The 13,121-nt window shown below is 48.3% G+C and overlaps 1 protein-coding gene across 3 annotated transcripts in view; it reads left to right on the forward strand.

Moving 5' to 3' along the window:
- ENTPD3 (ectonucleoside triphosphate diphosphohydrolase 3) overlaps positions 1-13,121 on the forward strand; it is a 33,597-nt gene that overhangs the window by 12,638 nt on the left and 7,838 nt on the right. For all 3 annotated transcript variants that reach the window (XM_084902848.1, XM_084902846.1, XM_084902847.1), the window contains exons 5-7: positions 8,220-8,370; positions 11,290-11,449; positions 12,364-12,597. In XM_084902848.1, the coding sequence (XP_084758974.1) occupies positions 8,220-8,370; positions 11,290-11,449; positions 12,364-12,597 (545 nt within the window). The remainder of the gene's footprint in view (positions 1-8,219; positions 8,371-11,289; positions 11,450-12,363; positions 12,598-13,121) is intronic.

Raw genomic sequence — 13,121 nt, forward strand, 5'->3', positions numbered from 1 at the left:
CTCTTCTCCCTTCCTCTCTCTCAAAATCAATAAACTATTCTTTAAAAAAAAAAAAAAAAAAAAAAAAAAAGGAGTGGGGGTAAGTACTATTTTATCTTACAGGCTGCACACACACAAAAAGATGATGGACTTGATTTGGCCCATAAGCTGCCAACCCCTGAAACAGCACAGTATCAGCATCTTTATATAAATATAAATATATATATATATATATATATACACACACACACACACACACACACACACACACACATATATATATATATATATATATATATATATATATATTTTTTTTTTTTTTAATTGATTTTTTACAGAGCGTCAGCCTGCGGACTGAAAGGTCCCAGGTTCGATTCCCATCAAGGGCATGTACTTTTGTTGAGGGCATATCCCCAGTAGGGGGTGTGCAGGAGGCAGCTGATCGATGTTTCTCTTTCGTCAATGTTTCTAGCTCTCTATCCCTCTCCCTTCCTCTCTGTAAAAAAATCAATAAAATATATTTTTTTAAAAAAACAAAACAGTCACCTAGCGCACTCTGACCTTTGAGGTGGCCTGGAGCTTCCCAGTTAGTGAGTCCTGTCTGGGTCAGATCCTCCGGGTCAGCCCTGCTGGCCCTAAGTATCCCCTTGCTTTCTCTCAATGAGCTGCTCAAGTATTAGAATGTCTTGGGGGTCATGGCATTGGATAAGTTGAGAGGCAGCCTGGCCAGCATGGCTCAGTGGTTGAGCATCGACCTACAAACCAGGTCGATTCCTGATCAGGGCACATGCCCAGGTGGCGGGCTCAATCTCCATTGTAGGGCATGCGGGAGGCAGCTGATCAATGATTTTATCTTACCATTGATGTTTCTCTCTCTCTCTCTCTCTCTCTCTCTTTCTCTCTCTCCCCCTCCCCCCTCCCTTTCTCTACGAAATCAATAAAAGAAAAAGTTGAGATGCAGAATTAGCCTTTCCTAACAGTCTTCTTTTGAAAACAAGGGAGAATTCTGATCACCTGCTCTGCTGTGGAGAGCATCCTGGCCTGGTCTACCCTGATGCATAGGTGTTCCAGTTGGTTTTCAGCTAGGGGTACCAGGTGGTGACTAGAGACCCATGCCTTGTTGAAGGAGGGGGTAAGAAGAAAGATTAGGCTGAAGCCAGTTTGGCTCAGTGGATAGAGTGTCGGTCTTCGAACTGAAGGGTCCCAGGTTCGATTCAGGTCGGGGGCATGTATTGGTTGCGGGTATGTCCCTGGTGGGGGGTGTGCAGGAGGCAGCTGGTCGATGTTTCTCTTTCATGGATGTTTCTAGCTCTCTATCCTTCTCCCTTCCTCTCTGTAAAAAAAAAAAAAAAAATCAATGGAATATATTTACAAAAGAAAAAGAAAAGAAGGATTAGACAGAAGAGTGATAAAGTGCAACACAGGCCTGGCAAAACTTCAGCCAATCGTAGTTTTCTTTGGACTGAAATGGCCTGGAGTGGCTAGGTAGCTAGACAGTCCTTCCGCCTCCAGGCCTTCCTTGTTGCCACCCTGGGAAGAGACAAGCGTTGAGCAGGGCAGCTCCCTACGGGGCTGAGGCAACCCCTGACGTTGCTGGTGGCTGGGACAACATGTCTTTATGGGAAGGGCGTCTGCGTGGCACCCCTCTGGGCTCATCATAACGAGGAAGTTGGATGTTTCCTGGGGCTGCTTGTCGCCTTGCTCCGACCTGAGCCAGAAACCCCATCTCTGTTCTCCCGATGTCTGCGCTGTTCCCCCTGGGCGTGAGAGAGAGCACCAGGGTGCTTGTTTAGAAAAGAGAGGCGGCCCCCCCCCCCCCCCCCATTTTAAGAAGAGAGGAGAGTGGAGAATAGTGGTTAAGACTTCCCCTCATCCCTGCTGTGAGCTCTGGAAAGGTATCTTGACCCCACTCATCCTGACCCCCTCATCTCTCAGACAACATGAAGCATAGCAAGAGCAAAGCCCCCCCCCCATAGGAAAGATTTGAAGATTAAATGGCATCATACATGGAAAGCAGGTAGCAAACGCCTGGCACACACTGAGCACTCCATACGTGTTAGCTGTTATTGTTCACGGTGCCTCACACGTTAGGTCCTCGGTGCCAGAGTTATAAGGTCTGTTCGACCCGGGAAAGCTACTTAGCCAGATCAGCCCTGATGTCCCTCTGCCGCGTAGGGAGATGTGCGACTGTCATGGGAAGGAACACGGCAGCCTCTCGGGGGTGGGGGCCTTGGGCCACCCGGGGTGGGATTTAAGGGCGGAGCGGGGTCATGGAGCCACACCGCCTCCATAAATGGATCGTCCCTCCTTTGATCCCAGAAGCCTCAGTGATCCACGTTTACCCTGACCGGCCAAAGGACCACAAGCGAAGGCTTAATGACAGAGCTGACTTTGGTTAAGTGTCACCCCCTCGAGGACATGTGGCTTCTCCGAGGATGATTTGGGTTTCTGGTTTCTCAATTGCAAATTTCCCCCGGGACTCCCCCGCCTTAGGCAATCCCAGTGGATGGGGAATGCTTGCATGCCTGGCTGTGTTTCCCGAATGCCTGGGCCCTCGGATTTGTATTTCCCGGGGCCTCCCTGGTGTGTGTCAGTCTAGGTTGCTGCTCTTTTCCGGGGTTCACTGAGTGCTGGTCCCTGTGCTGGAGCTCTTATTGGGGGGATTGGTTCCTTGAGGCCCCTCCTCTGTTTCGCTGTGGGCGGCGCTCTTGCCTGCTGCTGCCTCCTCCCACAAGGGACACTCGTGTTTTCCATTTACACCGGTGCTTAGGACCTCCTCAACCCCCACGGGAGCCTTCTCCTCTATGGAAACCCCTCCGAGAGTCACCCCAGCGACCAGCCACTCCGGTGTGGACAGCACCCTTTGCTCAGACACGTGTGTCTCATGCTGCTGTCCCACCGGGAGTGAGTTTTGTGTCGTCTACCCACCCCTCTGTCCCCAGGTTGGAATACAGTTTTAACTCTGTCCTTGGGGTTGAGAATCCCAGTGTCCCATGAGCCTATGAGCCCAATCTTTTTTCTCCTGTAGAGGTCTTAAGGGACCTTATGTGAACAGGGGACATGCTCGGATGTTCAAAGGGTGGACATTCTAGCAAGGCTGCTAACCAGTCCCCATCCAGAGGCCGGCTCTGCTAGAATATAGTTTGTTTGCTGCAGCTGGGAGCAAAGGAATCCCTTCCTTAGAGTTGCATGCCGGTTGATCCTTACTTCATTCTTTTATTAATAAACTAGAGGCCCAGTGTATGAAATTTGTGCATGGGGACAGGGTGCTCCCTCAGCCTGGCTTGCACCCTCTCCAATCTGGGACCCCTTGGGGGACATCCCTCTCGCAATCTGGGACCACTGGCTCCTAACTACTTGCCTGCCTGCTTGCCTGATCGTCCCTAACCGCCTCTGCCTGCTGACCTGATTGCCCCTAACCGCCTCTGCCTACCCACCTGATTGCCCCCTAACCACCCTCCCCTTCCGGCCTGATCGCTCCCCCATGCTGGCCTGATTGTCCCTAACCACCTCTGCCTCGGCCCCTGCCACTGTGGCTTTGTCCAGAAGGATGTCCAAAAGATGTCCGGTCTAATTAGCATATTACCTTTTTATTAGTATCGATGTTACCTGCCATTTGCCAGTAACATTTCTTGAGACTGGGAATTGTGAAACAAACAAAATATACAGTCTCTGCTGTTACAGAACGTACATTCTAATGAAGGAGATAGATCATAAACAGATACGTCAGGGAGAAGTTCTGCGAAGAGAAATCAAGCCAGGCAGGTGGACAGAGAGTGATTACGCTATTTTAGACATGATCTTTGGGGAAGAACGAAAAAGGTGACAGGTAAGCAGAGACAAAAGTAGGACAAGAGAGTGAGCCATGCAAGTTTCTGAGAGAAGAACATGCTGAGCAAGCCAGGGGAAGGAGCTGCTCAGCATTTTTTAGGAAAAGCAAAGGGGCCAGGGTGGCTGGAGCAGGAAGAGGAAGAGGAAGGGAGAGAGAGGAGACCAAAGCTGAAAGCCACTAGGAGAATCTGATCAGGGAACTAACATGCTATGACTTATCATTTTATTTATTTATTTATTTATTTATTTATTTATTTATTTATTTAAATATATTTTATTGATTTTTCTACAGAGAGGAAGGGAGAGGGATAGAGAGTTAGAAACATCGATGAGAGAGAAACATCAACTAGCTGCCTCCTGCACACCCCCCACTGGGGATGTGTCCGCAACCAAGGTACATGCCCCTGACCGGAATCGAACCTGAGACCCCTCAGTTGGCAGGCCGACACTCCATCCACTGAACCAAATCGGTTTTAGCATGACTTATCATTTTAATGGATCCCTCTGTTGATACAGAACATGTGGTGATAAACAGTGCGGGTGACAGATGGTGCTGTGATGGTCTGGTGGACAGGTGCTTCTCAGCAGGGGGGGATTTCCCCCCATCCGCCTGTTCCATCTACCCCCAGGGAACATTTGGTAATGTCTGGGGACATTTTTGATGGTCCCAGCTGGGGTTGGGGAAGGTGCTGGCACCTAGTGGTAGAGGACAGACTTGCAGCTAAACATTGCACAAGGCACAATTCAGCCTCCACAAGAGAGTTATCTGGCCCAAGGTGAGCAGTGCTGAGGTTAAGAAACTCTGGTCTGGAATGGCTCTGGGGGACGGGGTGAGGTGGGCTCAAATTGGAAAGCTGTTTTGACAGGAGAGCCAACAAGAATTAAGGATAGATTCAATGTGAGGCATGGGGTTGATGGTGCCTGAGCATCCGTTCTGAGCTGGTAACTGCAGGTGATGGTACCATTTCCCTGGAGTGCAGTCAGCTGGGGACTTGCAGGGATTGAGGAATTTGATTTTGGACACAGGAACTGGATGGAGGGTCCTAAGTCAAGCTGGCAAATGTTTTCTGTAAAGAATTAAGTAGTAGCCCTAGCTGGTTTGGCTCAGTAGATAGAGCGTCAGCCTGTGGACTGAAGGGTACCAGGTTCGATTTTGGTCAAGGGAATGTACCTTGGTTGTAGGCACATCCCCAGTGGGGGGTGTGCAGGAGGCAGCTGATCGATGTTTCTCTCTCAGTGATGTTTCTAACTCTCTATCCCTCTCCCTTCCTCTCTGTAAAAAATCAATAAAGTATATATATATATATATATATATATATATATATATATATATATATATATATTTTTTTTTTTTTTAAGAGTTAGGTGGTAAATACTCTTTACTTGTTGGCCACATGGTTTCTGACATAAGCATGTAACTACCACGTGAGCATGAAAGCAGCCACAGTCAACAGGCAGACAAAAAAAAATGTATTTCAAGAAAGCTTTATTTCTGGACACTGTACATGTCTAGTGGGATATTCCCCTAGGACAGAAAGAACTTTAAAAAAAATCTTAAACTGTTTTCAATAATGATACAGTCTAAGTTGTTGGTAGTGCAGTGTTATCATACTGAGACTTGTGTGTGGACTGTGAAATAAAGCAAATGAGTTGTTAAGTTGGAGTGCTAGCAAGCAGGATTTGTAGCATAGAAAAAAGAAGATGAGGATAGGAAAATCAAAGAATTTCAGTAAAAACTTATAGTTTTGAATTAGAAGCACCAACAAGAATTCATGATATATTTTTCTCTTGAAATCAAAATTTTCCCTAGGTCTCTCCTCTGAGAAAACTTACAGTGAGCACTGTAGCTTCCAAACTTTGGGTGCTAAATCATTACTCAGTGAAAGCAACCAGGGCTCCTTGGCTAAATAGCTGGGCCCAGAGCTGGGGCAGGAAGTGTATACGGTCACTGACACATCTTATCATGTCAGAAAGCAAAGAACATCTCAGGGGACTCAGGGCCAACTGAAGAAGGCTCAGTGAGAATAACTGCAATGAATTGAAACACATCAAATATGCCTTTCTATGTTCAAAAGACACAAAGCAAACAAAATCCTTCTTTGACTAAGGGAGAGAGATATTGGAGATGCAGTCTGTATTTTTAAGCTGGTGAATAAGGGAACGAAATCAAGCACTTATCCTTATCTTCTCTGGACAAACGGTACTCTAGGGCAGTGGTTGGCAAACTGCGGCTCTCGAGCCATATGTGGTTCTTTGGCCCCTTGGGTGTGGCTCTTCCACAAAACACCACGGCCTGGCAAGCCTGTTTTGAAGAAGTGGTGTTAGAAGAAGTTTAAGAAATTTGGCTCTCAAAAGAAACTTCAATCGTTGTGCTGTTGATATTTGGCTCTGTTGACTAAGGAGTTTGCTGACCACTGAGACTAGGGCATCCAAGTGGTGAATGATGGTGTAGCTCTTCTCTAGCATTTCAGGGGGGAACTATCACCATTTTCAGGCCCTACTGGACCGATGGTTCTCAGCAGTGATCATTGGTGCCTGCATCTGAAAAGAAACAGCCAGCCGAAACCGGTTTGGCTCAGTGGATAGAGCACCAGTCTGCGGACTGAATGGTCCCAGGTTCGATTCCGGTCAAGGGCATGTACATTGGTTGCAGGCACATCCCCAGTGGGGGGTGTGCAGGAAGCAGCTGGTCGATGTTTCTCTCTCATCGATGTTTCTAGCTCTCTATTCCTCTCCCTTCCTCTCTGTAAAAAATCAATAAGATATATTAAAAAAAAGAAAGAAACAGCCAGACACTGGCGCCTCCTATTGGAAGTACACACTCATCCCTATGAATTCTTGCTTCTGATGTAGTTCAAACCTGAGTCTGAGTAAGCCTCAGCATTCAGTTTCCAATTCCTAGGAAAAACAGGGACCAAAGAGCATGTTAAATGAACCGTGGGGAGTCGATTAGCAACTTCTAGGCTGCGGGGAACTCTACAAGCCAAATTAAATTGGGAGAGGAAACATTTTTTAATTACCAAGAAAAAAATAGAGAAGCACAGCCTCTAGATTAAAAGAGACCTAAGAGATCTACCGACCAATGGCAATGGGTGGGGTTGATTTGGACTCTGATTCAAATAAACTAGAAAGAGAGGGGTGGGAGCGAGGAAAAATATGACCAAAGAGGACATGTGAACCTTAACTAGATATTGGATGATATTAAAGGACGATTGTAAGTGCTTATAGGTATGCTAGTGGGGTGGTGGTTATGCTGCTTTAAAAGAACTCTTGCCTTTAGTGATACGTGCTGAAATATTTACAGGATGAGAAGATGCCATGTCTGCGGTTTGCTTCTGAGGAGAGAATGGGGGCGGGGGTGCAGGTGGAGTAAGAGGTGATCATGGTTGAAGCTGGGAGGTGGTGCACGGGTTCACTGCATTGTACTCCCTACGTTTATGTACATTTGAAATTTCCAGAATGAGAACATTTTTTTTGTAAAAATACATTTACTAAGGCAGCATACTATTGGCATAGGGTAGACTGAGGCTCTCTAGAAGGTGCGGTCTGGATATATTTTATTGATTTTAGAGAGGAAGGGAGAGGGAGAAAGAGAAAGAGATAGAAACATCAAAGATGAGAGAGAGAATCATTGATTGGCTGCCTCTTGCACACCCCCTACTGGCATGTGCCCCCGGCTGGAATCAAACATGGGACCCTTCAGTCCGCAGGCTGATGCTCTGTCCATTGTGCCAGACCAGCTAGGGCATGGGTATATTTTTTTAAATTGAACTTATTGAGGTAGCCTTGATTAATAACATTATGTAAATTTCAGGTGTAAACAACATAATGCGATATCTGTGGACTCTATTGCGTGCTCATCACCCAAAGTCGTTTCCTTCTGTTACCATACATTCTACCCCTTTACCGACTCAACAACTTTTGTAAGCAGGTTCATCTCGCCCCGCCCCCCCCCCCCCCTCAGTTTTCTCACCTTTGTCATACCCTCCTTCCTATAGTGGGAGTTGACGCATCCTGGCCCCTAGCACACCCACCTATTCTCAACCCCCTCCTAAAACCTCTTCATTTCCAAAGCTGACTGGTTTCATGTTTTGTTTTGTTTTGTTTTTAATATATTTTTATTGATTTTTTTACAGAGAGGAAGGGAGAGAGATAGAGAGCTAGAAACGTCGATGAGAGAGAAACACCAACCAACTGCCTCCTGCACACCCCCCCACCGCGGATGTGCCTGCAACCAATGTACATGCCCCTGACCGGAATCGAACCTGGGACCTTTCAGTCCACAGACCGACGCTCTACCACTGAGCCAGACCGGTGTCGGCCAAAGCTGACTGGTTTCTTATTTGAAAGTTGGGCTGCTCTTGTGGGCTCCTGGGGATGCTAAGCAGTGCTGGCTGCTTACTCTTTAGGCTCGGGGATCTCCAGCTATGGGAAAAACCCCCAAGATGCCCCCAAAGCCTTCGAGGATTGCATGCAAAAAGCCAAGGCGAAGATTCCAGCCCACCTACTGGGATCCACGCACGTCTACCTGGGCGCCACGGCGGGGATGCGCCTGCTGAGGTAAGGGCGGGAAGTGCACGGAGCTGCCCGTGGGACCGAAATAGCCAGGAATGCGCTGGGCTTGCCAAGAACGTAACTATTTCTGGGACCAAATCCCAAAGGCAGAAGCCCATATTCTGCCATAAATGTGGGCTTTAGAAGTTGGGAAACTTTTCGTCTTTATTTTAATACCCAGGAAGAAACGGTTCTGAAATAGATTCCCCTGCCCTCGGCAGTTCTAATGAGAACTCTGAGGAAGAGGAGGGTGATATGAAATCTGTTCATGGGGTTGACTCTAGTTTTTAGAAAAGTAGAAACTTCCGTTGTTTTTTTTGTTTTTTTTTAAATATATATATTTTATTTCAGAGAGGCAGGGAGAGGGAAAGATAGCAACATCAGTGATGAGAGGGAATCATTGATCAGCTGCCTCCTGCACGCCCCTTACTGGGGATAGAGCCTGAAACCCAGGCATGTGCCCTGACCAGGAATCGAACCCTGCCCTCCTGGTTCATAGGTCAATGCTCAACCACCGAGCCACACCAGCTGGGCAAAAAGTAGAAACAGTGTTTGACAGCTGGTATGTTGACACCTGTGCACAACCAGCTCCACTAAGGGCCACCCATAGCTATGGAGCTTGTACCCAGGTACAAAATGTCACTGAAATCTACTTCAAAACCATGACATTTCTGCACCTTGCCCTGCCTCATCAAAGCCTTTGGCGTTACTATGAAACAAACGTCTCATTTCACCCAACTAAGCAGTTCCTTCTAGATTTGCAGCCAGGACTTAGCCCAGTTGCATTGTTTCTGAATGCCATTTATCTCTATTTCTTCATTATCATAGTCCATTGGCCTTGAAATAAAAGACAAAATAGTTTGAAAACCCAACAACATGAAACTCAAATCTAGCTAGGGTAGAAGCTGCTCCAAACTTTGAAAATGAGACTTCATCCCCAATAGATGACACTCATTCTCCTCCCAAGCCCCCTTGTCTGTGATCCCAGTATTTAAGATCGCATGTAGGCATGAAGGAAACACAAAGGAATGAACAAACAGAGCCTCTTTATTTAACATCACCATAAATTTTTTTTTTTTTTTTTTTTTTTTTTTTTTTTACTTGGATTGGGCCTTTTCCTTGCAGTTTTCTGACCCTTGTTTCCATTCCTGAGTCATGGTTGACCAAGAGGATCATGGGATCTCCTGGAATCTGCCATGTTTTAAAATGATTGCGTTTACCTGAAATAGCAATGATATAGCAATTTCTTCCTTCCGCCTTTTCTTTTTTTCTTTTTTTTTTTCTTTTTTAAAAATATATTTTATTGATTTTGCACAGAGAGGAAGGGAGAGAGATAGAGAGCTAGAAACATCGATGAGAGAGAGTCATCGACCAGCTGCCTCCTGCACACCCCCTACCGGGGATATGCCCGCAACCAATGTACATGCCCTTGACCGGAATCGAACTTGGGACCTTTCAGTCCCCAAGCCGACGCTCTATCCATTGAGCCAAACCGGTCTCGGCCCGCCTTTTCTTTCACATGCAAACAAAGAGCCCAATGTTTACTTCGCTGCTTTTCCCCCCTCCCAATCCTGAGTAAGAAATAACTACAAGGCGCTGTAATGTATAGCCCCTGACCTACACGATGGGTGGGAAGGTCAACGCTTGGGAGAAGTGAATGAGTGTTCCATTTGAATAAATGAAATATGAACTCCTCCTTCTGATGGCGACCCATTTCTTCTGAGCAACTAGCTGGCATTTTAGTTGCTAGAAAAAGTCAGATATTTTTTTAAAAAATTAATGAGAATCATCCTGGATGAGAACAGATGAAACTAGGGAAACTCTGAGTTATTTTCCAAGCATCGATCGCTTGCTACTGCTTGTCACACTGTTTTTTCTTCTTGAGCAGTGGTTCTCAACCCTCCTAATGCCGCGGACCTTCGATAGCAATTTTCGTTGCTAATCGTAATGTAAATATCTGTGTTTTCCGATGGTCTTAGGCGACCCTGCTATTGGTTCTCAACCAGTGTCATGACCCGCAGGTTGAGAACTGCTGCTATAGAGCCTAAGACTATCAGAAAACACAGATATTTACATTATGATTCATTAACAGTAGCAAAATTACAATTATGAAGTAGCAAGGAAAATAATGTTATGGTTGGGGGTCACCACAGCATGAGGAACTGTATTGAAGGGCCGCGGTATTAGAAAGGTTGAGAACCACTGCTCTTGGGCCAAGAGTGAGCCCACGGCCCTGGCTTTCTTACCAAGGGGTGAAAGGGAAAACAAGGCCCCAGTCAGCTTTCTTCCGAAGGGTGAAATGGCAGCAGATGAAGGGTATGATCACACATGTCCTGGGCGACATGAAACTCCTATGTTGCCACCCCTCCGAGGGCAGCATGCTAATGGGTTTCCATCCCATGACACGCCCCTGAGAGTCATCATATCCCCCCTGGGGAAGCACTCCCAAAGAGCAAAGTAGGGACAGCTGGAAAGTCCACCCTCTTCCTTTCCCCGCCCCCTCCTGGGCTCCCCTTCCTTCTGGCTTGATGAGGGCTCCTTCGGATGGTGCCCCCAAGAGATGGCTTGTACCACTTCTGTGCCTTCACCCCTTTCCTTTCCTCTGCTGACCTGAGACAGAGCAGCCATGATGAAGCAAGGGGCTCTTGGGACTAGCTGGCGGCTGGAGGGTGGGACAGGAACAGGTAGGGGAGGAGAGAACAGGGTGCTTTTACTGGAATCTGTTTTCCTGCTCGGCAGGCTGACAGGTGACAAGGGCTCCCTGTTACCCAGAAGCCTCCGCTTGCAGAAGGAGTTGCCTTGTGTGGCACACATCTCGCCCCTGTCAGCAGCGGGCGGGGCGGGTTCGTCTGTTCACCTGCGTGAGGTTATGCTCAGGCTCCATGGTCTGGGCCCTCAGCCTTGTGTGTTCTGTGCCTTGCGTAGGTTGCAAAATGAAACAGCAGCCAATGAAGTCCTTGCGAGCATCCAAAACTACTTCGAGTCCCAGCCCTTTGATTTTAGGGGTGCTCAAATCATTTCTGGGCAAGAGGAAGGGCTATATGGATGGATTACAGCCAACTATTTAATGGGAAATTTCCTGGAGGTGTGTGAAAACAAATGCATGGTTTTTCATCTTGCTATGGACCCCCTTCCCCCGTGGGCGGTAGCTTAAGCAGAGGTGCATGCCAACAGGGGCGTCTGTCCCGTGTCATTCCTATGGGGTGGCGCATTAGGGAAACACGTGAGACCATAGGTGAGAAAAGACTCGCTAGCTGGTGCAAAGCCTTGGATCCTAAGCAGGACCAAACGCATGGGGGACAGGGACTAGCATCCCTTCGCTAGCAGATAAAACACTGGGGGAGGAGGAGAGACTCTTACCCTGGGCGGTGGGTAATAGGAAGGGCCTCTGGAGAATGACTCTTCTAAGCTGGTCCAGAGCCACCCAGAACGTACAGAGCCTCAGGGGGCCCGCTCCGCGGGCCCCGTGTCCCCAGGTCTCCGTTACAGGCCAACCCCCACACGCCCTTCTCCTTTGGTGCGGAGGAAGGCTGAGCCCAAGAGACATCACGGTGTTACAGAGACCATTCCCAGCCCAAGCCCTGTTCTGTTCCTCCTCAAACACATGTTCACATTTTCCGTTCATTGCCCACACTTAATATTTGGAAAATTTTCACATAAAAATTCATAGCTTCTCCTGACCCCACTCCCTCCAAGTGCTGGACTCACATTCCCGCATGGTGCCAGCCAACTGGGACGGAGGGCAGCTCCCCAGTTTGCCAGAGTCCCCACCCTTCCCTGGGGTCCACACTGAACCTCCTTTGCTGGTTTCTGTTGCCGGCCCAGCTCCTGTAGGCATGTGAGCTCACCGCCCCTGCCATAAAGGAGAGGTTAGGCCCCGAGTGCTTCCCCCTGTGTGCTCGTCCTTAGCAGTCAGAGATGGGTCTTAGGCGGAGAGCCCTGGGCAAACGGAAAGGGCGTCTCGGGCCTGCTTTCATGCTCTCTTATCCCGCCGTGCAGAAGGACCTATGGCGCATGTGGGTGCGTCCCCACGGAGTGGACACCACAGGCGCCCTGGATTTGGGCGGCGCCTCCACCCAGATATCCTTCGCGGTGGGAGAGGAGGTGGAGCTGAACACCAGCGACATCATAAAGGTGTCCCTGTACGGCTACGTGTACACCCTCTACACCCGCAGCTTCCAGTGCTACGGGCGCAACGAGGCCGAGAAGAGGTTCCTGGCAATCCTCCTGCAGGTACCCGGGGGGCGGCGGGAGCAGGCGTTTCCGTGGGGGTCTTAGCTGAGGGGAGGGTGCCTTGCCTTCCGGGCCCCGTCCCTTCCACTCCAGTGTGAAGGTGGATGCAATCAACAGCGTTTTCCGGTTTACTTGTGGGGGTCTGTGCTCTCTCTCTCACTTTCTGTCTCTGTCTCTCTGTCTCTCTCTGCCTCTCTCTTTCTCTCCTTCATTCCCTCTCCCTTCCTGGTTTACTTGTTGGGGTCCAAGTGCTTGTGCTTGCATATTCTCTCTCTCTCTCTCTCTCTCTCTCTCTCTCTCTCTCTCTCTCTCTCTCTCTCTCTCTCTCGTGTTGACCACTTCCAGTGTATTTGAGTCCGAATTCCAAGGAAATTCCAGAGCTCCAGACATTTTATAAATGATTGAGTCCCGGGATCCCTTTATGGCTGGGCTGGGGACCGTCAGCCACAGGGCTATATAAGGCCTTTGAAATCCTTTGGTCTGGCCCTGCCAAGCATTAAGTCTCAGCCAGCACGCCTCTTTCC

This window comes from Pipistrellus hanaki, assembly GCF_964339955.1.
Source record: "Pipistrellus hanaki genome assembly, chromosome: 13".
NCBI lineage: Eukaryota > Metazoa > Chordata > Mammalia > Chiroptera > Vespertilionidae > Pipistrellus > Pipistrellus hanaki.